This window comes from Diadema antillarum, unplaced genomic scaffold, assembly GCF_040938485.1.
Source record: "Diadema antillarum isolate AM-2024a unplaced genomic scaffold, OU_Dant_1.0 seq00000269_RagTag, whole genome shotgun sequence".
Classification (NCBI taxonomy): Eukaryota; Metazoa; Echinodermata; class Echinoidea; order Diadematoida; family Diadematidae; genus Diadema; species Diadema antillarum.
This window is the reverse complement of record NW_027271305.1, coordinates 968,790-996,216: the sequence shown is the minus strand read 5'-3', so window position 1 is coordinate 996,216 and position 27,427 is coordinate 968,790. Positions and strand designations below refer to the sequence as shown.

At 38.5% G+C, this 27,427-nt stretch overlaps 1 protein-coding gene across 1 annotated transcript; it reads left to right on the top strand.

Annotated features, from left to right (window-relative positions):
• The first annotated feature begins 474 nt into the window (after window positions 1-474).
• LOC139729920 (thioredoxin-like) lies at window positions 475-25,850 on the top strand. Its single transcript, XM_071640836.1, has 5 exons — window positions 475-615; window positions 4,596-4,694; window positions 19,629-19,688; window positions 23,042-23,107; window positions 23,499-25,850. The coding sequence occupies exons 1-5, from the start codon at window positions 586-588 to the stop codon at window positions 23,562-23,564; spliced, it is 321 nt and encodes a 106-aa protein (XP_071496937.1). The 5' UTR covers window positions 475-585; the 3' UTR covers window positions 23,565-25,850.
• The last annotated feature ends 1,577 nt before the right edge of the window (window positions 25,851-27,427 follow it).

The following is a 27,427-nucleotide window of genomic DNA, read 5'->3' as shown; positions in this document are numbered from 1 at the left end:
CGAGTAATTGTCGTTTCACACCGTCATTCAATAAGCCATTCATAAGGGGTACAACCCTCTCCGGCACTTCCACACCGTCCCCCCACCCTAGCTTGCTCGCTCCCTCGCATACTACCCCCCCCCCCCCCCCCCCCCCAAAGATGAAATCCTAATAGCTACCGGCGCGCCGGTGCCCTTTCCCCGCTTGGTTTCCCTCAAAAAAAACAGTAAAAGTCTAGGGATTGAGAGCTTCCTATATTCCAAATGTCTGTCCAAAAAATCTCGTAAACATTTAGTGTCAAAACGCACCCCCCTTGAAAAAAAGCTGGTGACGCCCCTGCAAGTGCGTGATAAACATGTTGCCCGGGGGTGGGGAGAGGAGGGGGGTCGGCTAAGACACCTCAAAATGAGCTCATGGCAGCTCCTGGTGCCACAAATTGTCTGCCGCCCTCAACGAACCCGAATCGGTCAATATATAGCTACTGCAGCGCTAGTACTCAGTAGTTCACATGTAGCTCACGGGTGGTCTGATAGCTGAATTTGTCTCTTTCTTGACAGTTGTGGAATCCTGAACCTAAAAAACTGCCAAACCACCTGACATCAATCATGACTGAACCAGAGCTTATCAAAACGATGGTAAGCAGCAAATCTTTCTCAGGCCTTGCTATGAATTGTAATCTCGTGGCATTCACTTTTTCGCACGTGTGACGGAAATTTCCCCTGGGGCCCTAAACTGCGACCAGCCCGAACCGCACAGTATAACCATGGAGCTACGTTTATCCATGGAGCTACTATGGAACCATTGATTGGTATTTCTAGATCTAGGCCTACTTGTATTAGGTACAATGTAGTGTACAAGGAGCGCCCCGGGTTACCGGGGCCCATGGCCCCAACCATTGCTGGAGTGGAGAGTGGCCTTGCCGGATCATTGTACACTGTATGTAGTGCAGCGGCATGCCATGCATGCATGATGCCTGTAATTATAGGTCTAACGTTAGATCTATTTAATCTTGGTCTCTTTTTGGAATATGGTGCATGTCTGCATCCAACAAAGTCTGTTGGGCCGTGGCATGGGCCTGGCGTCAGGTATCAGGGGTCTGCGGCGATAACATTTAGCATTCCATAAACAACATTGTTTATGGAAACATAACAATTAACGTTAGACTGTCATCACAGAACTCGATACCACAGCAGTGCACAGGGTGCGTTCAAGTGCTCTAGAATTAGCTAAAGTGAACCAGAGTGAACTGAACCAAAGCGTACCATACCGAACTGTGCCAGATTTGAAGCGTTATTTGAGAGCTTTGTTGGGAAAGCGTACCTCACAAGATATTTTTAGAGAAGGTCATGCATTTTTGTAGCAAGAATGTTATTCACCTGGTGCTTGAACTACAATTGTACAAGCTTTTACTTTGTACAGCTGGCCTGAACTGACAAAGTCGAGAATGATGTCCTTGCATACAACTGACGTATGCGCATGCCATGATACGCGCTTGACCGAAAGATCGGTCTGTATCTCAACTATCTGTCCGTCAGGGAATGTTCCGCGGAGACTACGTCTGGCTTCACGGATCCCCTCGGTATAGATCTACAGACCGAAGTCAATGATTGCGGCTCCTGTGTGGAGCAGTCGCGCACAGCTCAAACGTTACGATAAACCAAATTTCAGACAGCTTTTTTACATTCAAACAAGTTTGATGTGACATGAAACATTATGCAGCAATATTTGGGATAAATTTCTCACATTGTGCAATCAATATCAAAATACTCACATAAACTTGGTTATAACGCAGAATTTTTATCGATATTGCAACATCGCCGTTCGCAAGCAGTAAGTCGCCATTTTGAATCTGTAAGCCAATCACATGCGAGGTACGTGTTTTAGTAAAACAAACACGTAGAAACTGCCTCGCATGTGATTGGCTAATATATTCATGGTGTATGTTTCTGCAGTTTGAACGTGACGACGCGACAGGCTGTGTCCATAGAGACAGTGGTTAAGAACATCCACACAGCAATGGGTACTGATACCTTCCGTCTGTCTACGGAGGACAGCGTCAATGGCAAAATATAAAAGAGTCCTCTGGACAGACGGATCTTTCTGTCTAGATACGTGCATGCTTTACAGCGAACTTTTGGTTTGCTTTTGGTGTGCTTTCGGAGCACATCAGGAAGTGGTCCACTTCTGGCTCAGTACAGTACAGTACGGTACACTTTAGGAGCATTCGAGTGCTCTGGCGCACGCGGGTACAGTACATGTACGTTACGTTAGTTTAAGGAGAACGCTCAAACGTACCCATAACAGGCCCAAATTCACGAAGGTGGTACAAATAAAACCATGGTTTAAACAATGGACAAAAACCATGTAGCGCCAAGTGTTGCATGGAATATTTCGTTACGAAGTCAGTCATTTCGTCGAAATGATTATTTTGTAACGAAATGACAACATTTTTTAACTAAATGAACATTTCGTCCATGAACTGATATTTTCGTCAACGAAACGGTCATTTTGTCAACGAAATGACCAATTTTGTAACGAATTATTCCGTGCTACAGTTAGCGCTCCGTGATTTTTGTCCATGGTTTAAACCGTGTTTTCTTTTGTACATGTACGTTTACCACCTTTGTGAATTCGGGCCATACAGTGTAATGATTAGTGTAGACATCTTGTCACTTCATCTCCGACTTATTTATCGTAGAATCTAATTTTAAATGTGCGTAAAACCCATGCATGTGTCCTTTTACGTGTACATGTGGTTTTTGTCCATGGTTTAAACCGTGGTTTTGTACCACCTTTGTGAATTCGGGCCATAGTGATTAGTGTATCTTGTCACTTCATCTCCGACTTATTCCGAATCTAATTTGAAATGTGCGTAAAACCCCATGCATGTGTCCTTTTACGTGTACATGTGGTTTTTGTCCATGATGGTTTAAACCGTGGTTTCTTATGTACGTTGTACCACCTTTGTGAATTCGGGCCATAGTGATTAGTGTATCTTGTCACTTCATCTCCGACTTATTTATTGTAGAATCTAATTTGAAATGTGCATAAAACCCCATGCATGTGTCCTTTTACATGTTGTGTACATCATTTTTTGTTGTTGTTTATGACCATTTAAGAATGCGTAAACCAGCTATTAAACATTTCAATCACAAAAGATTTTGGGTGAAAATATAGATAACCATGGTAACTGTCTATCAATAAACAAATATTAATTGGTATCGCTCCTTGGGATGAGTGGTGATTTGTGACCTTGAACTTGGCAACGTTTTGAAAATATCCAACTTTGAGGGCACCCTACGAAGAAATGATGCATACTTTTAGGCTGAATTAGTATGGTACGGTAGGTCTGTAGAGCAAGTGAGAGTCGTTAGAATCTAATGCATATAATTATATTGGCTTCTAAGCTATTTAAGTTTTGAAGTTTATCAGCTTCCAAACAAGCACCCAAATGCATTAATTGTGACGCAGCTTATAACACCATTTTCAGTGACCTCGTACAATTGTATAACAGATTGTAAGATCCGGGCCATAATGTACTGTACACGTGTATGTGCATGTTGAAAATGAGCGCTGTAACTCGTCTAACTTGGCTGCAGCAGTCGATCAAAACAGCAAATTTTATTTAAACTTGGTTGTTTGACCATGCATTGGTTGCTAAGGGAGGCTGTATCTTAGCAACTGTATGACCTTGTGGCAAAATAATTCAGCATGTTCTGTCAGACACTTGGGGGAACATTTGGTGCCAATTTAGAGAAAGTTGAAGTGGGGCGGGCTGACAGCATTGGTTGATTTGACATGGATTGACCCGTAAACTTTTAGCTCCAACTGTAACCGCATGATACGTCGCTGTAGATTTTAATCGGATCTCCTTTTACTTTAGTAAGTCACAGTTCTTCAAATCTGTCCCACTAAAAACTTTCAGGAGAAAACCAAAGCCAAAATATGAATGTGAATTGAGTGAATGCAGCAGTATACAAAGTAGGCCTACTGATGTGTTCTACCGTATGTAATAATGTTGCTTTCACTCAATCCATATTGGCGCTATGGTTTCTATACAATGTCTGAAAATTTGTGCTTATTACTTTACAGTGAGTCTTTTGTTGTTTTTTGTAATGGCAATAGTCATCATCCTTTTCATGTGACTGATGTTTTGCTCAACATCAAATTCATCATACAGTCTGTATCTTTCATTCCAAAAGTCTTTCATCTCATATACGATGTTGTACAGTGCACTCCCGTGATAGTGAACACGGTTATAAGGAAATTGCAGTTTAATACAAATTACAATGAAATAAAAATTCAGGCCGCAGCATCATCCTGTCTGTTGTTTATTTTTTATTTGTTCGGCTATATCGAACTTCCGATATAATGAAAGAAACTTGCTGGTCCCGAGGACTTTGTTATAATGGGAGTCCACTGTATCTCAAATTCGCAAAAATCTGTATTGTATTCGTTTTATTTTTGTTCTACCCTTTGTATACATCAAGGATATCATGTTATTTATACTGACCTAAACCACAATCACAATTTAATGAATCTACTGGACTTCCTTGTTCAAGCACAAAGTAGGAATGTGATTTTCTTAGAATATTCTTTTTATATGTCTTGACAGGAAGCCTTTCAGACATTGCTGAAGGATAATCCTCGTGTTGTAGTAGATTTCTTCGCCGATTGGTGTGGACCTTGCAAAATGATTTCTCCAAAGTTCAAGGTGAGTAGTTATAGTGAGTAATACGTGTGTCTTGCATCTAGACCATTGTTATGTGATTTGTACGACAATGTACTACAGTATGGTATGTGACCTGATACAGGTGACTTATCCTTGAAGGTAAAACATACAGTGTACTTTCCGTATGCTTCCAGAAATTGTAGATTTTTGTTCAAAAATGGACATATTATTCTGTATGCATAATGAACACACTTTCAGTTGGGTTGTGACAAAACTGCAAAATATTAGCCAAAAAGGTTTGCCAGCAGTATTACAATCGTAAAACATTATTTAGCATGCGGGACCTTGGCTACCATCCCAGGGTTACAGCATTGTGTAGCGCTATCTTGTGTCCATTATCATGTCAGTTGTGCAATGTTGTCATGGTGACTATTTTCTCGTCATCAGAACCATCATAAACCAGCGTGACATTATTTAACAATCCAAATGCTGATTTTACGTCCATGTCAACTTGTGTAATGTAGTCATAATGATAATGCAAATTTCCCTTTTTTTTTTTCTTGGAGTAACTATTCAGGAACCTACAGCGTACAAATGATGCACAGGTCTGAGTGCGTCAGTTGGAATTGTGTGCATAAGTTAACTTTGGAATGTCTAACACACGAGGTGTGGCCGAGTAGGTTTAGGCTAAATTCCATAGTTGCAGCATGCACACTCATTCCAACTGACGCATGAAAAGACATGTGCGTCATAGAAGAGGAGGTGATGAATAAAATGCAAGAGGAGACATAACCATGAATACTTTGTAGTTAGTTACCTTTGGGATCAAATTAGAAATTATTACTTCAAAACTTTTAAACATGCACAAGACTTCTATGTTATATTTGTTCACGATTGTTACTTTTATAATAATTTATAAACTTTTGCTATGGCAGAAGGTTTAATTGCAACAAATGCTACATACAGACAGATGTTTTTAAGTGACAGAATTTTAGGTCTAGATATTGAACTTCCTGTTCTGTAACAATCAATGGTAAGATGTTATGTGAGACACAATTCTGTTTTTGCCTCTTTGGCATTTGTGTTGATATAGTGTTATAATGAAGTAAATCAAAACATTTTCCTTTTTAACCAAGATCATTTCAACCTACACTGTACATGTGTACATAATGTATACTACATGTATTAAAAGCACACTTTAAACATACACTATTGCGTATCCAGGCTTGCGATTCTGTACAACTGTGAGAGGATGTGACATAAAAAATACTGCTTTGTGCCTTTGTACCAAGCTTGTCTCTTGACAGCAGAGTACATGTGGGCATTTCCACAGTAAATGGGTAGTTTTAGGTTGGAAAAACATGAAAAATTAAAATTGTCTTCAGAGTATCCATATTTCAGAGTTTGGTTGCCTAATACCTATATTAAATATTTTTAAGTAGGAAAAGATAACTTTGTATTCAAATAGAGCTTGAGTGGGTATGTAAGTAAGACATGTGTAATAGCTATGGGGCGAACGCGTGTAACACATAGAGTAGGACAGAAATATTGGAATGATGGATTCCTCATACAAAGAATACAAATATTGATTTCAAATCATCTGACACTATTTATTGTGCTGATACATTATGATAAGAACAATTTAGGGTGTCCATATTTGTGAAAACATTCATTATTTGTGTCATTTTGAAGTGTGCATTCATGAGTAATGCCAGAAAATTTGTGCATCATATCCGAAAGGTGAGATCATGTTTGTACTAAGTTCCTCCATAATCGGGCAAACTGTTGTCATATTCATATCTGTATGGGTGCATGTGTGTGTGAGGAAAAGCCAAAGCTTCATTGGCATAGAGTTTCTTGAAATTCCAAAGTACATGATATGACATGTATCACTGCATTAGTGGTGAACGTATGTAACACAAGAGTAGGACAGAAACTTGAACTTTACAGAGTTTTTTAATTTCCAAGGTATACAATACACTCCCATTCTCCAGTATATTGTGTAGTTCATTTTAAACCCCAATGTGCAGTACATTGTATATACAAAGGCTGAAATATCGAAATACTGTATGCAAAGGAGCATTTTGCTGTTGTCATTGGGTCAGCAGTTACCATTTCGTGTCCATTACACCTTGAATTGATATTCCTACATACACATACATGTAAATCAAGTGGATTGTATTTGCCTGTCCAAATTTAAAACTAAAGTGATTTTTTTTTTTACTGATACAAAATTACATACAAATGTATTGATACAGTTTATAAGGAATTAACTAGAATTTCAGTCATCACATCCCAAACTCAATCAACACACAGGCTTTGGAAACAAGAATTAAAACTTGCATTGTTCATTTTTCTATTGCATTTAATGTCCATCAGCCACAGTCAGAAACATAAAGCAGTTAATGTACCAATAGCTGATATCAATGTGAAAAGAAACTTATTTGATAACTAGTGCAACAGTTAAATCTATTCATTTCAATTTACATTCATTTGAAAATGAATAGTTGTAACATTCATTACGGAAATAATCCTAATAGGAAATCAATACACAAAGAATGACACTTTCTGAATTGTTCAGTGTTTCTATAGTAGCCATGATATAAAAAATCATGGGCGTACATACTCGAGCAGGATTTGAACCTACGACCCCCTGATCTCCGGACAGGCGTCATCTCCACTAGACCATCGAGTTTCTGCCTGACAGCAGAAAAAAAAATTAATAAATCATGGACGTACATACTCGAGCAGGATTTGAACCTACGACCCCCTGATCTCCGGACAGGCGTCATCTCCACTAGACCACCGAGCTTCTGCCTGACAGCAATGAAAACATCTTGACAGAAAAATTCCATGAATTTGAAAGCACCCTTTTCTTTGCCTGCCAATTCAATGCAGTGTACATTTTTATATGGTGTATCTAGGCTCATACAGGCTCCATAAACAAGAATTAAACTTGCATTGTTCACTCTTCTATCGCCTTAATGTCCATCAGCCATAGTTAAGAAACATATTATTATCAAGAATAATACTGATATCTCCTTATACTTTCGGCTTTATTGCAAACATTTTAAATGGTAGGATATTGTGATACAACAGACTGACACTATATGCATCAAATGTGATATCTTGAACATATTTCAAATCACTGCTCCCAAAGGTAAACTGGACCTTTAATGTAAATCAGTCACAGTAAGAAACATAAAAAAGTTAATGTGCCATCAACTGTTTTCGAAGAATAACACTTTCCGAAATGTTCAGGTACTGTCGGAGAACTCTTAACTTTACAATCTATGCCTTGATTTGTAAATTAGACACACAAAAAAAAAAACACACGCACAAAAAAACCCACCCTTTTTATGTGCCCGCCCATTCGATACATATGCATTCAAATGGTGTATAAGGCCCATCCTGGAATTTCAGTCATCATATTCCAAACTCAATCAACATACAGGCTCTGAACACAATAAAAACTGACATTGTTCGTTCTTGTATCGCCTTAATGTTCATCAGCCACAGTAAGAAACAAAGCAGCTAATGTAACAACTTTTTTATTCAGTTGTATCCCTGTTTATATCTTGCTTTACAACAAAAGGGATGGTAAGTATTGATTTAGGTGATGACTCAGCTTTTAACTTTTTGAAATAGCATATAGGTTCTCTTAAAGGCATTGAAAGTTTACTTAAGTGAAAATCAGTTTTGAAAAGGCTGAGATATCCAAAAAGAAAGTTGAACAAAGTGATCCTCATAAAAGTTGAAACCCAGATCTTCTATTTAATTAACATTGGTTTAATTTGTGGTTTCATACCTCAGCCATTTGAAGACCATGTTTCATAAGCTAAACTTTGAATTCCTTGTAGAATTGTATGCTCATAAAAATTTCATAAGTGGTTTCTTAGTACATTGTATCTTGCAAAAAATTAAAAGCTCAAGTCATATCTGATATAGTTTACAACTTGAAGAAAAAACAACAACAACTGCTGTCTTGTGGTGCTTTGCTCCTCCAAGAGAATGGGATCAGGCATTCTGCACAGGATATTGTTTGTAGATTCTCCGGAGAGGTTGTCTTTGAACAACCACTTGAAAACTCCATGCCTTGGTTTCCTCATCAAGTCATCATCCAGGATGTCTTTTACCTGTCAAAAAAAAAAAAAAAAAAAAAATTATACATACATAATCAACAAATACATATATTGAGTTCGTTTTATCACAATTTTTGAAAGTTTGGAATATTCCTACATACTGAGTGCAGATAAAAGATTGTTCAAAAGCCATGTACATGTCACCCGCAATTGAAATATAGTTAAAACATTTTGCTGCATAGTTATTCCGTAAACCAAGCAATAAAATACACAAACTACAAATACAGTAGACTCTTATTTTTTTTAAAAATGGAATTTTAGAAAAAAAAAAACTGTTACTGTAGACCACAAAAGTATGTGTAGCCATTCAATTTGAAGAGCTGTGTTTTATCTAACAATCTTCATTCAATGACATCTAATAATAAAACATTTCCAATAAGTTTTGAATACACTTGTATAGGATTATAGAAATTTGGAGGAGGCCGTGAGTTATCGCTATCTTCGAAAGGTAATGTGTAATATCTATTTTTCGCTGCAGACAGCAATTGAGTATCAACACCTCTGCACAATGTTTGCCCTCTTGAATTTCTTTTCTGTTTGATTATTTAGTAATGTATGCAATATTTATAGATTTTGGGAAATAAATACAGAATACTTCTGTACATAAAAGCAATGTATGTTTATCATAGAAAAATAAAAGTTGACCTCCAATCTATCAACCCACCTAGCAACCTTTCCTGGCCAAAGTTTAAAAAAAAAAAAAAAGGATAGGTGTAATTCTTGGTATCGCCAATACCTAGTTGCCGTGCGGAGAGCAGTGTTTTAGATGCATTATGAGATAGCTTACAGGACAAACTTGACCTGGTTTTGGCTGCTCATGCACTCAGATCATGCTCTATCTTTATCCAGAGGTATTTTTGTTGAAGATTTCTTCGCTTTCCATCATGTGACCAGCACATTGAATCAGTAAAACTTAAAAACTTCCAACTCTTTTAAGCTGAATTTTAACCAAGAAAAAAGGGATGGCAATGGAAAAGCAGACAATTAACTCCATTGAATCATATGGGAACTGCGACCTCTTAGCGTGAGACAACCAGAAGTGAACAAGGGCACAAAAGAATCCCAAAGTGTATCTGTGACAGAGCTCTTCAGCATGCACAGAATTTTTTTGCGCACTGGCGATACCGAGAATTGATTGCAACTTCATGAAAATATGCATACATACCTTATCACTGGAAAGCAAACATGCTTGGCATGATGAAAAGATGCTCTGGGCACTCAGAGATTTAAAAAATTTCCACCAAACGCTGTAGAACACGGCAATGCAGCTTCTATAAATAGAATGATAGTAACATAGGGTGAAAACCCCGATAACCACAGATATGGCTACACGACAACGGATAAAGATATTACCAAAAACAACAAAAGGAGGGCTAACTATAATTGTACATAATCATTCAAAAAGATATCTATGATAAAATCTTTATAATAAAAAAGAATATGCCATAGTGTCAAAAAATATGGAGGCCATGGCTTCTATCTTTGAAGGGTAACAATCACTGTTTGTTTCACACTGTAGAAAGCAATTCAATATCTCCTACAAACATCCTACACAAATTGCTCTGCAATCATTTATTCATGTATGCACTATAAATTTATATACTTTAAAAATGAATAAGAACTAGTCATGTACATAAAAGGAACTTTTTTTTTTGTCATGGTCTGGAAAAAAGAAAATATATATATATATATATATATATTATGCACCCTTAATATATTTAAGAGTGCCAATGTAGCAGCCTTTTTGGCCAAAAAAAAAAAAAAGGAAGATTACATAATGAAATTAAAATATGCATTCACACCTTATCACTGAAAAGCAGACAGGCTAGTCATGATGAAGGGATGCTCTGGGCACTCAGAAAATCTCCACCACGAGCTGTAGAACAGGGCCACGCAGCTTCTATAGTGATAATCGTATCAGAAGAAAACCCCAAATACAGTGCATGCACACATGTGGCTACATGACAATGGACCAAAATATCATGGAAGACAACAAAATGAAGACTACACATGTACCAGTTCTATGACATCTACAAATAAAATATTTACAATACATAATAGCATGGCATTAAAAATATGGAGGTCATGGCTTCTTTGAAAGGTATTACTGTTACTTGTAATGTTTGTTTTCCACTGTAGAAAGAGATTTAATATCTCCTACACAATTTGCTTAGTGGTCATTAATTCATGTATGCAATACAAATTTATAATCTTCATTAAATAAATACAAAATAGTTCTGTAAATAAACATAACATCGCAGAATTTCTGCGAAGTGAAGTTGCGGAACTTTGGTCATGTCATATATTTATTAGAGCAGAAAGATTTGGGGCTGATTTCATGACAGGGATCGTTTTTAGGACACGACACAGGCCAGCAAAGAGCAAACATGCATGGTGGATGGTGCGACAGCTGGAATGAGGCTCTGCACAGATAACTGTCCAGGCCACAAAAGACAGGGTGTTATGGACATATTGTACATTGAGTCAGGGTCACTTAGCTCCAACGAGCCCTCCCGCAAAATCACAAAAATATGTATATACACCTCACCGTAACACTGGAAAGCAGACAGGCTGGGCATCAGCATGATCATCAAAGGGACGCTCTGGTCACTCAAGACACAGATTGAATCACTACTAAAAGGTGCAGAACAGGGCAGCACAGCTTCTCACATCAGTTGCTAGTTGTCTAGTCTACATCAAAACATAGAAATAGAATCTAAATAAATTAATCATATCATGAGAGAACTGCAATCCATGAGCTCATCATGTGGCTGAAGGACAACTTTAACAACGTTAGAAGTCGAGTTTGCACTTTGCTTAGGCAGAAATAAATCAAGTCAAATCCCGATGTAGGCCTGGTAAATTTTCTTTTCTAACTTGTTTGATCATGGGTGTCTACATACACTAACGATATCGTGTGGTTACACTTGCACTTAGGACTCATGTCACTAGCGTAGCGCTAGCCTGGCTTTCGAAATTCAATATTAAAATGTTACAGTTACACTCGTTTCGTAAACTGAATAGCGAGTTAACGTTAACACGGTTACAGTGCGTCAGCTCACGATGGACAGTGGAGTTAAACTTGTATTCAGCCATTTTAAGTACCACTCTTGACTTAGCTTTCGTTCATTGCTGTTCTGTCACTGTCATTTTGGTTTTATTTTGAGGAAAAAATATTACGAAAAGATGAAAAGAAAGATTGTTTGAAGCTGGAAGCAACGAAGAATTTACTGACAAAAAATAACACATGTGGGACTTGGCTCAGTTATCGTCCGTGTGAACTCGAAAACGAGTAGTGAAAGCAAGCATACAGAGAATCTCAAAAGAATTTCTAATAATGCCAGCAGGGCCATTAATCCTAGAAATACGGAAGATTCTACTCTAGAATGCAAAATTTACCTTTTGTCAGCGAGAGTCGTAATCACCTCCGTCATATTCAGATCTGAGCAGTCGATGCTGGATTGTACGCAATGCAGACATAACACGGGAAATTTCATGCGAACGATACGCAACCTCGGACAGAACGGCGCGAAACGAGCAGGTAAGCAAGACATGGGAACGATCTGTCTGAGTTACGCGCGTGCGAACACACGTAACGAAGACCGATTGTCGATTCTGTCCACCGTTCGTGCGTCCCACCAAGCGGAGCGTACCCACTGAACGCACGTAACATACTGGACAGAATTAGAAACGGAAGCTGAAGCTAGATAACTAAATGTTCTGAAAAGACAGCTATGCTTTTGGCGCGAAACCGAAAGCAGATGTCTAACTTCAGGGTAGTGTCGGCGTTTCCGTGTTAAATCGAACGACTCTGGAGTGTCTCAACCAGCAGTTACGTACGTTCGCGGCGTGGACAGAAAATTGAATTTGGTAACTTTGAATACGGATATTAAATATTTGATTTAATCTTCTGTTGAACTAGTGAAACCTAACTTGAAACTGTGGTCAGCAAAGTGTATGTAACACAAAATAACTGCACTCTGACGCCTGGAAACCAAACGAAATTGAGGCCGAACGTACGTAACTGAAGTAGGACAGAACGCCGACCTTTTTGGTCCAGCTTGCTTTCCACTCTCTCAAAACTCGTGTAATCGTTCAGGGCGAACAAGAAAATGATTTCTCGGTGCATTGACGATAAATTTTGAATTATAATCCATCCAGGGTGCGTGTCTTCTAAGAAAATTTATTTTATACAAGTTACAATTTATGTCAATTTTTATTTCAAATTTGCACATTATCAACAATATTAAATAAAAACAAACAAACCAGCAGATCACAAAAAAATGACAAAAAGACTCAACGAGGTTGAATATTTTATTTCACCTTGCCACATTCATTCACGAAATAAACAAAAAAAGATGATTAAAACAAATATATTCAAATGAAATTGCTCTATGTCTAGAGTGCATAAAACTACCCATTTACCGTGGAATTGCCCATGTATTAAAGCTAGAGGGCTCCATAGCCTTTAGATGGCATATTAAACCCCTGTGGCATTATGCTAACAGTTCATTAGTGGACTTTGCCATGCCACACATACAATTGTAAATAAGGCCTTGAGCCACTTTGACGACACCTGATAGCTCTGAGTTGACTATCAGTTAATAATCAGAAATAAAAAAAGTACTCATTTTGTCATGGCAAGGCACTTTGGCATGATTTGCAGGATTTCGTAATGACCCTGATAGTGCATGTGCCACACAAGTATAACTACATGTACATCGCCTGCCAATATAATTTGTAAAACACAAAACAATAGACTTTATTTTCTAGCCTTTCCAGTCGCAGCGGATGACTATCATTAACTCCCCCAAAACCCACGAAACGTTTTGAATTTTCAAACGTCATTGAGGCGCTCCAAATTGGGCGTTATCATTTTCACCAAAATTTTACCTTCTCATATCTCCGCTATACACTGACCAAAATCACTCAAACTTTCAGTATAGATATAAATGGTATATAATTTTTTTACATTTTACAGTTACGGGGGGGGGGGGGGGGGGGGGGGGGGCACAAAGACTTCTTGGTTCAAATTCTTCAAAAAGCACTAAATTTGGTACAAGTGTTGCCAAAACCATACTACTTCAATTTTTGATGGGCTCCAAGAAGGGCGCCCTGAGGCCATATTGGCCAAATCCAATATGGCCGCCATCTGAAATTCAAAAGTCATTTCCATTGTTTAAAAAGGTAAACATTTCACAATAATTTTCAAAATTTATTCTGTATTATAGGTTTTCTGGGTCATAGAATGAAATCGAGTCTGAATGTTGTTTTCATGGTCTGAAGCCAACTTTTCCTTATAGGGTCAGGACATTATTTTCACTACAGGTTATTTCAAAATGGCTTGCCTACGGTCACTATAACAGAAATGACAACCTTGCTCATTACCTGCAGTTGTTGAGGACTGAAAAGAGCATATTACTTTGTTTAAAAAAAATTACTTTTCAGCAATATACATTGTGTGGTAATACAATTCTGAGAAAAAAAAATATTTTCCACAAAACCTACAATAACAGCGGGAAACTCAGTTTGAGGTGTCTTTAAAAACTGATTGAATCTGATGTTGCTGAAAGCACACAATCATTCCAAAAGCTTCATGATTTGGTAAGCATATTGTGTTTCTAAGTCAACTAAGTGAATTTTAATTAAATCTAACTAGATTTTGTATGAACAGATATATACGCAGTCATAGCGAGCTAAAGCTAGCAGCATCGAACAGGATCGAGGAGGAACGAGGTATAAGGCGAGGATGAACGGGGGGGAGCGAGCGACGGACGAGCTAGATTCGCAATGAAGCGAGTTACATCCGCAACGGTCCTTGCTAATGCGAGCAGAGTACTAGGAGTAGAGTGAGGGTATGCGAGGTAAAGCGAGGTAACGCGAACTAAAGCGAGGTAAGTCGAGGTGAAGCGAGCAGGTATCGTAACCATACGCAGTGAAACGCAGTTCAAAGTAAAGCTGCGTTGGCCTGCGTTAAGCAGCTCGTTGTTGCTCGCCCTTGCTCGTCCTTGCTCGCTCTAGCTGGTTGTTCCTCGTCTTAGCTCGTATGAATTTTAATCTTGCGTTCAGTTGCGGATGTTTGAAAAAATTTCAAACTAGCGAGCTAGAACGCAAAGCCTCTGCGTTAGTCTGCGTATTAACCTCGTATTAGCTCGTTTCATTGCGTAGTGCTGCGTTGGGCTGCGTTAGACTGCGTTCGGGCAATACGCAGCTGAACGCAAGCTCGAAACGCAAAGGTGTGAGCTAGGCTTAATACAAAGGTACGTGACCTACAGGGATGCCAAGCTCAAAAAAATTGTATGAGTAAGATTTGCCTGACCCAATGTCTCGGTGCGCTCATGTGCGCAATGCGAGTGAGGGTTTGGGAGGGGTCACATAGGGAGCTTTTTCAGTTTTTAGCTCTTAATGGTGCGATCAGATACACACTTAAAGTGACTATTTTTTACCTACTTTGAAAGACAAAAGGGAAATATACCTTCAATTGCAACTATCACTTTAATCCTTTGAGCTAGGTTCATTATTGATAGGCCCAAGTTGCATACTTCACCCAATGCGTGAGAAAAATGGGTGCTATGCGTGAGATCGTGAGACGGACCTTAAATGCTTGAGTCTCGCGTGGAATGCATGAGACTTGGTAGCTCTGGACCTATAGAGTGAATTCTGCCTCCCCTTCATTTTCTTCCTTTTAAGGGGGCAAACAGCGGTACAGCTTTACCATTCAGAAGCGTCATTTATGCCTAAGGCTGGACAAAAATGAAGAAATGTCCTTTATTTTCGAATCTGTAGTCCCTCAAAATTCGAGCTAAAAGTACAGTAACTGTATACTGAAACGTCTTTCTCTCTCCCTCTCTCTCTCTCTTTCGCCCCTGTCCTTTTGGTCTTTAAAACATCTTTTGGAGGGAGGGGGAACGTGTCCCCTGGATTTTTTTTTTCTTGTATTTCTGTCCTGTATTTTGTCATGATGATCTGCAATGCGGACACTACACTTTAATATTAAAGCTTGAACAACTTTCCTGATCTCAAATATCATACCTTCAGTTTACTCGCGTCCCAATATATCTGATTCAAACTCAAAGTATCTTTCCGAGATACATGTACGAGACGACGTGTAGAAGTCTACATACATGTACGCAGGCCTGCATGTACGCCCGACCGGCTTTTACCGTCCCGACTGCCTCCGCAACGCAGCGGCCATAGAGTTACTAGCTAGGCAGCGGTGGCGGGCCGGAGCAAGTGGTCGCAAGCCATGCTAAAAATGCCAGGCCTGTCGGACGGCTGTGAACATTGCCATCTCTCTCGCTCTGCATTCATGCCTGCATGCTCATTTGAAGCAAAATGGTGCCGGAAGTGCTCCAAAGCGAGCGCGGCGTACGCGTTGAGAACGTACATACATGTACAGAACCTACATCGTCTTGCGTATGGCCTACTGCCTAACGTCGTCTGCTGCGAAGAGATCTTATGCGTGCATGCACTGCTGGAGTGTAGCAGCACGGTCGAGAGCATACAGCTCTATGGGGCATTCACATCACGTATAAACACCCAACATGCCCTTTCCAATGTGGCCTTGGTGCCCCTCTGACTGACCTAAGTGCCCTGGCCTCTTGGAAAAAGTGCCCTTTTCCAAATGGCCTTGCCCCTCCAAATTCCTATTTCGATGCCTGTATGATATTGCACCAAAGGTGGGCATCACAATATGGTTAAATTTTGATTCTGAAAATGCATCCTTAGGCTCCCTCCCCAGCCCCTTCAGTCCACCTCTTATACTCTCTAACTCTTTATGTGCCACGTTCACACGTCCGACTCAGTCGATGGCGTGCCAACTTCGCATTCTGCTCAACAAACAAAGCCGCCAAAACCGATCGATAAATCGGCTAATCACTGCTAATCCCGCGGCACAATGAAAGCGCGTCTCGTGCTTTTGTTCCTCTCATACGGCTTGCATTCTTTGTGGTGATTACTATCAAACTGTGTTCCCATCGAACTGTGTTCCCAACTAGATTTACTCGTACATTTAAGTTACAGTCACGGTTTTATATGCAAAAGTCATGCCTTTACAGTAATGTAGCAAGTGGTCATTCAAAAGAACATAGATTTGTCAAACAATTTATATCGAAACAAAGCTTGGCATTCCTCTTTAGCTTTGCTTGCTATTATGTCTATCTTAACAGAAATTTGTAGAAGTTGTGCAAATTGGAATAACAGAATTCTTTCTCAAAGCATGACTACCTTCCTGTCTCAGAATAACGTGACACACAGGGGGTTTCCACCGTGGCACATAAAGAGTTCAAAAAATATCAGATCGAGTGAAAATATTTACTCTTAAAGGAGTGAATACAAAAAAAAAGGAGTGAATTTTGAGTGAAAATGTTACGTTCACTCGTCATAGAGTGACCTCAGGGATCACTCCAAAATCTTGAAGTGATTCCTGAGTTCACTACAAAATGAGTGAATATGAACATTTTCACTCAAAATTCACTCCAGTTTCACTCTAAATTCACTTTTTTTTGTAGTGGTATTCACCCCTCTAAGAGTGAATATTTTCACTTTTTTTTTATAATAGAGAGTACAATGAAGAGGCTCATGAAATGACAATCTTGAATAAAGAGGTCACAAATACAGTAATAACAAATTTAGCCACATTTTCCTTACATTTCCTCTCCTTTTTTTGAATTAAAAATTGCAAATATTCCACCAAAATGTGCACCAAATCATATTAATTCTGAAATACAAAAGCTCCCTTGTGTTGGAGGGAGACATCCTCTAAGCCCCCCCCCTCCCCACCCCCACCCCCTGTCGGTTTCCAACACACGTGCTGACAGAGTGTGAAGACTGACAACGTATAGATCAAGAGGTGACAGATGCCATACGGTGTATGTGATTCAGCCAATCACTAGCTGTCCCAGAATCTATTTGGTTAAAAACACTCTAAATATCATTCCACCAAAGTTGACACCGCAAAGATTTTTGAATTCTTGAAAAATCCAAAAGCTCCGTGCTCTGATGGTATAGAGGGGGCAGTGGCGTAGACAAGTCCTCAGATCAGACCTGGTATGATTTGCAGCCAAGAGAGACGATCTCAATGTACAACTGTATTATGGGCAAGAAAGCCGATTAATGTCTGTTCAACGCCCTCCCCCCCCCCCACACACACACACAGACGTCACGATACAATGTACATCCAAAAATACATGTCCACTTTGCCCAGTAATATTTTTTTTATTCATAGGGCAAACATAATCGACATTTATTAGAATAACAAGAGACGTTGTTTTTAGGGATCCGTATAGTGTGAAAAAAGGTGATGACGACAAAGATCACAAATATGATAAATGAGATAATTTATACCAAGAAGAAGAGTGCCATGGTTGATACGAATTTAAATTTGTATTTATTTCCATGACATGATTCAGCCAAAAGGGCTGTTCCTCATGTCCGTGCATCATAACAATAATAAAAAATAATAATACCATGCACCATTTGGTCCATAGTAATTTTAGTTCCAATTCAAATTTAAATTCAGATTTTATTTTCACTTTTCAACAATTAATGTACGAAGAACATGTGAAATTTGACATGCGTGTCGCTGAAAACACAGCGACCCGGTCATGATTTATGCAGTGATGATAATATACGTTCATGTCTATGATTATGATCAGTACAAAAAAAAACAAAAAAAAACTAGAAATGTCGCTATGGCGACTGATGCCTCCGCCATAATGCATGATTCTCCCAATAGGCATATAGTACAATGTCTTCACAATGTGTGATCCATGACATTTTCACAGAACTGGCAAAATATTGATATGACAGGTTTGTCAGAAATGTCTTGAACTGGGTTTGCCATAATTTTCTAAGAGTGCAGGTATACATATTTTGGGAATTTTGGGGAAGTTTATGCATCGAGTAATATCAAAGGTATGAAGAAAGAGTGTGATAACGGTACAAAATAATTTTTTTGGGGGGGCATTGAAACCTGGCCTTTGACCCTTAACCTTTGACCTTTGACCTTCTGGCTGGAAATTTCCTGGAGAATCTCCATTAGGTAATGCATGTACTAAGTTTTGAAACTAATAATGCAAGCATTGCATATACAGACTGTACTAGTATACGAGGGAAATAGTAAAATTTTGAGGAGTTGACCTTGACCTTTGACCCCTGACTATTAACCCATGACCCCTAAATTCCCCAGAGAATCCCTGCCAGACAGTACATGCGTATGTACCAAGTTCCATGAAAATACATTGAACCATTTGCGAGAAAAGTGATATAGCAACATTTTCACCTAACCTTTGACCTTTTGACCTTTGACCTTATGACATGAAACTCTCTCTGGAGAATCTTTACGCAGTAGCACACGTCCACACCAAGTTTTAAGAAAATACCTTCGGGCATTGCATAGATATGGGGGAAATTGCAACATTTGCAGCATTTGACCTTGACCTTTTGACCTTTGACCTCTTGCCAATGTCACCAAAATCTATTCAACTACACTTGTAATTGTCCCATCATACATCATCCTTGGACCAAGTTTGGTGAAAGCTGCTTCATCCAGTTTTGAGTTATCGTAGACAGATAAATTTTAGGATTTGACCTTGATCTTTGACCTTTGACCTCTGTCTGATTTCACTGAAAAACTAATCAAGTAATTGTTCCATCATACAGGCACAGCAGGAAATGCAAAATCGTGCATGTGCATATCTACAATGTACATCTACGTCATAGCTTTTGGGCCATTTTAACCAGATTTCCACTATGAGAGAATTCTTGTGGTCATATCTCATCTGTAATCTTTTTAATAATTTATTACATTTTTCCACTCATTTGACTTCTGCAGGAACTAGCGGGCACTTACACCAGTGTGAAGTTCGCAAAAGTGGATGTGGAAGACGCAAGTGTAAGTTCAGCAAGAGATTTAAATCTTTTTGTATTTTGAAATTTGTACAGAACCTGTTCTACACTGTATACACTGTCCAAACTCCCTGGCATAGAAAGCAGGGGTCGAATCATGGTCACTATCAAATTGCTTCAGCAATTAAGTCTCTTTAAAATGCAGGGGAAACTTGAACAAGAATGTCGGGACCAAGGCATTTTCCCTGTTTTAACCGATATCTTGTTTATATTTGAGTGGACGTGAAAAGTGCATCGATGGGGTTCCCAGCCCATCAGGGAAATTGGGGAAAATTATGTTACTTTTTTTCAGTCATGGAAAAGTCAGGGAATTTTCAGTGGCCCCAAAATAAAAGATAGTCAGTCAGATTGTTTTATTTTGTTGCATACGTGTACATCGTACATGTATCAAAACAATGTTCATTGGATGACTGGCTATGATGTTTTTTTAGTGTAGCCTCTCTGACTGCTCTACAAGTCACTGGCATAGCAGAGGGTGGGAGGGGGAGGGGGAATAGTCACCCCTGTCCCCTCCCCCCCCCCCCTCCTAAAAAAAAAGGATAAAATGGAGTGGGGAAAATGGAAAATTGTGTGAATACTGTTTGTATACATGTACATGTAAATAGCCACTCTCTTTCAACTTTTTTTTCTTTTTAAGTAATCTATTGTTCTAATATTCACTCAAAGTGTGCACCAGATTGTTGAATTTCAATTCTGAAATTGCAAAATCTCTTTCATTTGGAAGGGGGATACCCCCCCCCCCCACACACACACTCCCTCTGTGTGACCCTTTCACTAGCCTTAGTACACTTTGTAGATTAACAAAAAAAAAAAGAATACTATTCTGAAGTGCACAAGACTTATGACTTATATTCCAAAAACTTAAAAGTTCCCTCATGTGCAAGTAGGAAATCCCCTTTAATTAACCGTTTAAATAGTACATGTTTTGACCACTTTTTGGACCATTTTTTTGACCAAAAGTTTGTATCAGATCACATGTGTATTTTGTGTTATTATGCCTCCACCACGAAGTGTTATCGGGGGCATTACGTTTTCAGGTTGACCCTTCTTCCGTTCTTCCATCTGTCCTGTCTGTAATCAATTTTGTGGACGTTGTAACAACAAAAAAAAAAGCTAGAGGTATCCGTATGAAACTTGGTATGTACAATGTATGAGTAGGGGAAGTTGTGTCTAGCAACTTTTTTGAGCACACACTCAAAGTTAAAGGTCAAAGTCAAATGCTCAAAATTTTAGTATTTCCTCCATATTCATGCAATGCCCAAAAATATTTTCTTGAAGCTTACTGCTGATACCCAATAAAGATCTAGGGAAAGTTTTGGGCATTAAGGTCAAGGGTCAAAGGTCAGGCCAAGTACAACTGTAGATACAAATTTGTATTTGTTAAAATTTTCCTTTTTTTTCTCCATGTATTGGATATGGTTCAAGGCACATGTATCTTCATGGAACTTGGTACACGGTACATGAATGTACTGACAGGCAGTGATTATCTCTGTAATTTCGGGTTGTCTGTCCATCTAGTCCGTCTGTCCATAGTGAATTTTGGGGACAGCATGATTAAAAAATAAAAAAATAACAGGTGAAGTAACAATAGTCAATCCCCTAGGTCTACTTTCCTAGAAACAATATACATGTAGCCATTGATCCAATTAAATCTAGGTTTGTTCATTGTTCCAAATTTCATTTTTGGATTAACGAATCTCCGGAATAACGAACCTTCGGTATAACGTCACAAATGCTCGGATTAGCGAACCCTTTTTCATTTTCAGATTAATGAACCTCTAGGTATGGGGAATTTGTGTGTTTCGGATTAACGAACCTTCGGATTAACGAACCTTCGGAATAACAAACCTTCGAAATAACGAACAGCACCCCAAATTTTATACCACCCTGATTTTCAGGTCATTTTCCAGAAGCATCACCTGTGTACATGATTGTGTATGTTTTGTTGTGTGAAGCTGTAGTTTGTTCTTGGTGTAGTTAAGTAAAAGTCGATAGTTGGTTAAAACTGTTTATTTATTTCTTTGTGCAAGAGGCCCCAATATTAAGCTCGGCTTACTGGGGATCTGTCACAATGATTTGCTTGTACCTTTCATGTGCAAAATCAGCCATTAATTATTATGAAATGTGTATATTTCTGAAAGTGATATAGTTACAGAAGATACAGTTAGATACAGAAATAATTAAATTAAATGAAATGAAATGAAAAAAAGTCTGGCAAAACCAGAAATGACACACATTTCTTAACTCTGTGGCAGTTACAGTACATGTAAATGATATTCCTAGCACAAAGATGCAATGCTCAGAGAGGAAGATGGTGCAGTTTGCATGATATGGGACTGTATGCACACCAAGTGCAGCATTGACAAGGTTCAGATGAGCATTTGAAATTTGTGCTTATGAAGCATCGCAGAGTTGTTTTGGTTGAGCTGTTATTAGACCAGGCTTCCATGCATGCTCAAAGTTCTAGTCCAGCCCAGCTGTAGTCCTCTCAGACAAGGCCCTTTACAAGGCACTACATTCAGAAATCTTTATTAAGAAACACATTTTTGGTATCGTATTTCATTGACGAAAAAAAAAATCTTCTTGCATGTAAGGTGGACCCCTTTGAAAATCATTTCTTTTCTGAAAAGGCTATCCACGCTCTGAATGGAAATGAATAAGTAAGGTGAATAATTCTCTCAGAGACGTTGCCATGTTATCAGTATTAACTGAATCATGATCTATAGCCCCACATGTAGAAATCAATGTGTTTATGTGATTTTTTTTCATGCCTGCTGATATAACGACATAACAGTTATATCGAGGAAAACTACTTGGTACCGACGTTATATTGAGTTTCCCCTGTGTATTCTAAACATGTAACCGGTGAAGTAGGAACAATACAATTACAATACAATACAATTCAATTATGGTGATCCTATACTTTGTGAATGTTGGTTGTTGATGTATGTACAGCGCTTTGATCAGGTCCTGTAAAAGCGCTCAATAAGAAATAGTTATTATTATTATTACTATTATTACACACATTCAGTTCAGAACTTCAAAGAAAGTGTGCTCCAATTTCACCTGTCTCTGCTTTAGGTCAACAGAGCAAACACAAAGGCTCTCTCCCAAGCTCATAAAAACAAAAGAGGGGAAGAAAATGAATGTTAACGGTGCTCCCATGAATGGCGTTTTGAATCAGCATTTTGAATCAGCGTAAAAAAAACCCACCAAGTCTGCCATCACTAATTGACCATAAATGCACTCTGACTGTATATTAAGCCAAGTCTTTACGGAGGAGACTTCTCTATTTTTTAGAGACTGTTACCAGTTTTCTCTCACTTTTCATTTTTCTAGGAGGTTTCTGAGGATTGCAAAATCAGTGCCATGCCTACATTCCAGTTTTATAAGGATGGAAAACAGGTTAGTTTTTTCTATTCATATTTGTTATAATGAAATATAATATATCAACCTTTTTAGACCTCTGCCTTTTCCACTTGAAGTCAGTGTATGTTTAATGAAATATTCTTCTCACATTTTATGATACCTTGATTATCTCCAAAAAAAAAAAAAAAAAAGTTATATCCAGTAGTCAAACACCTTGCAGATTGGTTTTCTTCTTCCAGCAAATAATACTTTGTTTGTCCAAAATGCTGTGTGATGAAATTCTTTTACCACCTGTCATTGGCAAGTTTGCTTTCTCTCTCTCTCTCTCTCTCTCTCTCTCTGTTTATTGAGAGCATGTCCTTTACTCGGCTTGAATCAGTTGATGAAAATCGTGACTTCATATTCATCTTTTGCTCTCTGTCTTCAGGTAGCCGAAATGAAGGGTGCCAACGCCGCCAAGCTTGAGGAGGAGTTAAAGAATCTAGCCGGATAAGTCGGACAGTAGAGTTCATCCTGCTGCTCAGTTTTATTCTTATTTTTTGGTCTTTTGAATTCATTTTTGGATTTTGTTTTTATTTTCAAAACTGAAGATGCTCAAGTCACATGTACATAATAAGTACATTCACGGGACACGTACAGAGAAAGTTATGGATATTTATGCCAATGGGGTCTTGTTACCACAAGGTAGGTCCAGAATACTGTCCAATTATATTGAGATTCCTTTGTCTTTCACATAAGAAGAAATTTTGTTGTTTGAGAACATCCAATGACAAATGAAATGTACCAGTTTGGTGAATGCACGGTGTGTTTAGTCTGATGTGATGTGAGTTCCTTAATTTTATTCACATATAACATATAATATCATGTACTCTCTCCCTATATATATATATATATATATACATATATATATATCCATGTCTATCTATATCTGTGACACTTCTTTACTTGAGATGCATCTGTCAACACAGAATAAATTTCTTCAAGGAAATATGTAACAGTGTTGTGGCAAGACAACAGTCCTTGCAAGCACAGAAATGGGCACAGCAACAAATGCTCCAAGATCTAAGAGTATTCAAACTGCTCCTCATATAAGTGCCTTTGCTATAGAAATATGGCAAGTGTGTAGTCCTACCTTTCTTCTATGTCAAAAACAAGCATGGAAGCAGTGCACATTTAATAGGATGGGTGGCATTTGTCTGCCACCGTTTAAGATTACTCGTTTGTTTATTCATTGCATCATGAAAAAAAAAATACAAACAAAACAATGATTAGCCATCTTCAGTGTGTCTTCATTTGTTTGCTGGTGTGTAGTTCATTCCTGAAGTGATTTGTTGTTCTTGTTCATGCAGAGCGCAGAAAGCCATGAATGCCCATTTAGAGTATCTTTCAACCAATGAGATGTCTCTTTACATTCACATTGTTTCTTATTTTAATATTAAAGGGAAGATTGCAGCTTTAGGTGAAAAAGGCCCTGTCCTGACATTTTTCTTAGCTTGCAATGACATCTCAGTGCTTTTACGTGTGCTGACGGAGCATGTGTTTCATGAATAACGTGACTCTGTACAGGGTAGCTGTGATATGGCATTTCTCCGAAAGACTTTGTAGACTACTGCCTCTCATGCGCAGCCTTGTGTCGAGAAAAGATGGCCCTCGATTTGGACTGGCTCTCAAGTTCACACCTTGTCCCAAATACCTGCAATTTTTGTACTAGTATTGTGTCAATTTTCCTGACTACTCAGTGCAATGGTTCATTCAAATGTCCCCAGATCCCACAGAAGACCGTTGACATTGATATATACAGGATTGTGAGAGTTCAGAGTTTTGCCTGATATCAGACTTTTTTAATTTGCCCAAACCCCACTTTACAGACTCTCAAATGCATTGAAATGTTCAGCTTATAGCACTTTTTTTTCATAAGTTTCAGAGTTTCTCCGACTTTTTTTCTGCAAGTACTTTCACACTCCTATATATACCATGATCATACATGTTGTATAATACTGTATACACCATACATTTTGCAAGGTTTTCATTTTTTGTGAATTTGGTGAGTCGCGTGCTATTCGTGAATTTAACACCATGCAAAAATATGAACTCTGATTCCGAGACAAAAGTTACGAGGCAGCATACATTTCTTTGTTAATTATAGCACTTCATAGTTGCAAATTAACTACTCGCAAAATTGTCGGGAAATACCCATTTGCAAAAATGGAGACTTGCTAAATTATGGCTTACACAGTATTTTAGTTCAGTGAAGTGCTGATGCAATTCTCTCAGGATATACGGTGTAGGAATATGAATGATATTGTAATTAAATGGAAATTATTCCTTAATTTTCATGGGTATGGTGGTGACAGCATTCTGTCAGATTGATTAGCATTACCTGCTCCATTCAAATACTAGTAGGAGATTGCTCTGTATATCTATAATACTGCCTGTGGTAGGTAAGGTAAAAAATCTACTTGAAAGGTCAGTTATGTTACATAACATTCCACACCTTCTAAAACATGTTCAGGCTTCTAATTTTATCAACTGCTATTCTGAAAACGGATGCCCTCCAGAGTCCTGTACATTAGAATATCATACAGCTGTAGCTGCTTTCTAATGTGGTTACTGTTGAATTCTTCTCTTCTGTGTGAAGACAATCAAAGCAAGAAAGACCCGTAACCCAGCAAGGTACTTTCATAAGATGTGGCTGCCAAGAGTATGTATATCAAAGGCCTGTCTGTTGTATTGTGGCTATGCATGACTAGTAATAATGATAATAAAAATCTTTCTAGAAGATGACGTATGTGATGTGTCTTTGTTCTGTGTTGCAACTATATCCTTCTCTGCACTTTGTTCAAAGGATACAGACATCCAGAAAGTCTTAAGGTGTGATTTCACGGAGAACGCGAACGATTTGCAGTAAAATCCAGAATCCAAAATCCAGCATTCGTATATTATAGTCTGCAAAAGATCGCTGACGAACGCAAGGGTTCGGAAGCGTCGTCAATTGTTCGCGAATGTTGTTTTTACTTCGGCGAGAATTTCACAAAAAAAATTGAAAAAAAAATTGAAAACCTTTTCCGCTCACTTGGTTTTGATTTGCTCTTGATTTGTTCTCGAAAGTAGCTTTAAAGCCTCGTCATATGCGCAAGACCTTCTCAAGACACGCGCCATGTTCGCAAAATTTTCATGAAACCCCAAACAGACCCCGAAACTTTGGAGAATGTCTCGCGTATGTGTCCCCGATATCCGCAAAGTTTTTTTATGCCTCCGCCACGAAGTGGTGCCGGAGGCATTATGTTTTCGGGTTGTCCGTCCGTCCGTCCTTCCGTCCGTCCGTCCGTCCGTCCGTAATGAATTTTGTGGACAGGGTAACTACCAAAACCTTTTGAGGTATCCTAATGAAACTTGGCATGTATGTGTATTAGGGGGTAAAGTTGTGCCTATCAACTTTTGGGTGCACATGCTCAAGGTCAAAGGTCAAAAGGTCAAGGTCAAATGCTTAAAATTTCACCATTTCCCCCATATCTATGCAATGCCTGAAGATATTTTTTTGAAACTGAGTGTATACATGTATTACCAAATTAAGATTCTGTGGTGAAAGTTTGGGGTCATGAGGTCAAAAGGTCAAAGGTCAAAAGGTCAAGTAAAATGTTAAAATTTCACTTTTTTCTCTGTATCTTGGAAATTATTCAAGGTATCTTCATGGAACATAGTATATATGCATGTACTGACTGGCAGTGGTTATCTAGGGAATTAAGGGTTCATGGGGTCAAAGGTCAGGGGTCAAAGGTCAAGGGCAATACTTCAAAATTTTATTATTTTCCTTATATTTATGCAGTGCCAGCAGGATTATTTTTTTTTAACTTGATGTATGCATGTATAACCCAATAGAGATTGTCTGGGATTTTTTTTTTTGCCAAGAAGGTCAAAGGTCAAAAGGTCAAAGATCAAGTGAAAGTGCGGAACTTACTTCTCTCTCCATATCTCGGAAGTGGCTCAAGTTATCTTGAAACTTAGTACATATTTATGTATGTTCTGCCTGACAGTGATTCTCTTATGTAAATCAAAGGCCAGATGAAAATGATTAGACTGTTCAATACAGAAATTGCACTTTTTCTCCACACCTTGAAAATTACTCAGTGCATAAACTTATGAAAGGGTCAAAATCAAGTTAAAGTTCTTAAATCCCCAAATACATGCTCTCCTATTCATCCAATTAAACATGGGTCAAGAAAGGTAAACATTCAATTCATTTGTGACGAACATGTCATTTTAATATTTTGCCAATTTTGTGAAAATGTAATCACACATTGTCCACATGTACTATAGACCTATTAGGAGAATCATGCATTATGGCGGAGGCATACC

Coding starts and splice junctions, on each gene's coding strand:
- LOC139729920 (XM_071640836.1), top strand. CDS start 586: ATGACTGAACCAGAGCTTATCAAAACGATG. Junction 4,695..19,628: donor TGATTTCTCCAAAGTTCAAG/GTGAGTAGTTAT, acceptor TGACTTCTGCAG/GAACTAGCGGGCACTTACAC. Junction 19,689..23,041: donor TGGATGTGGAAGACGCAAGT/GTAAGTTCAGCA, acceptor TCATTTTTCTAG/GAGGTTTCTGAGGATTGCAA.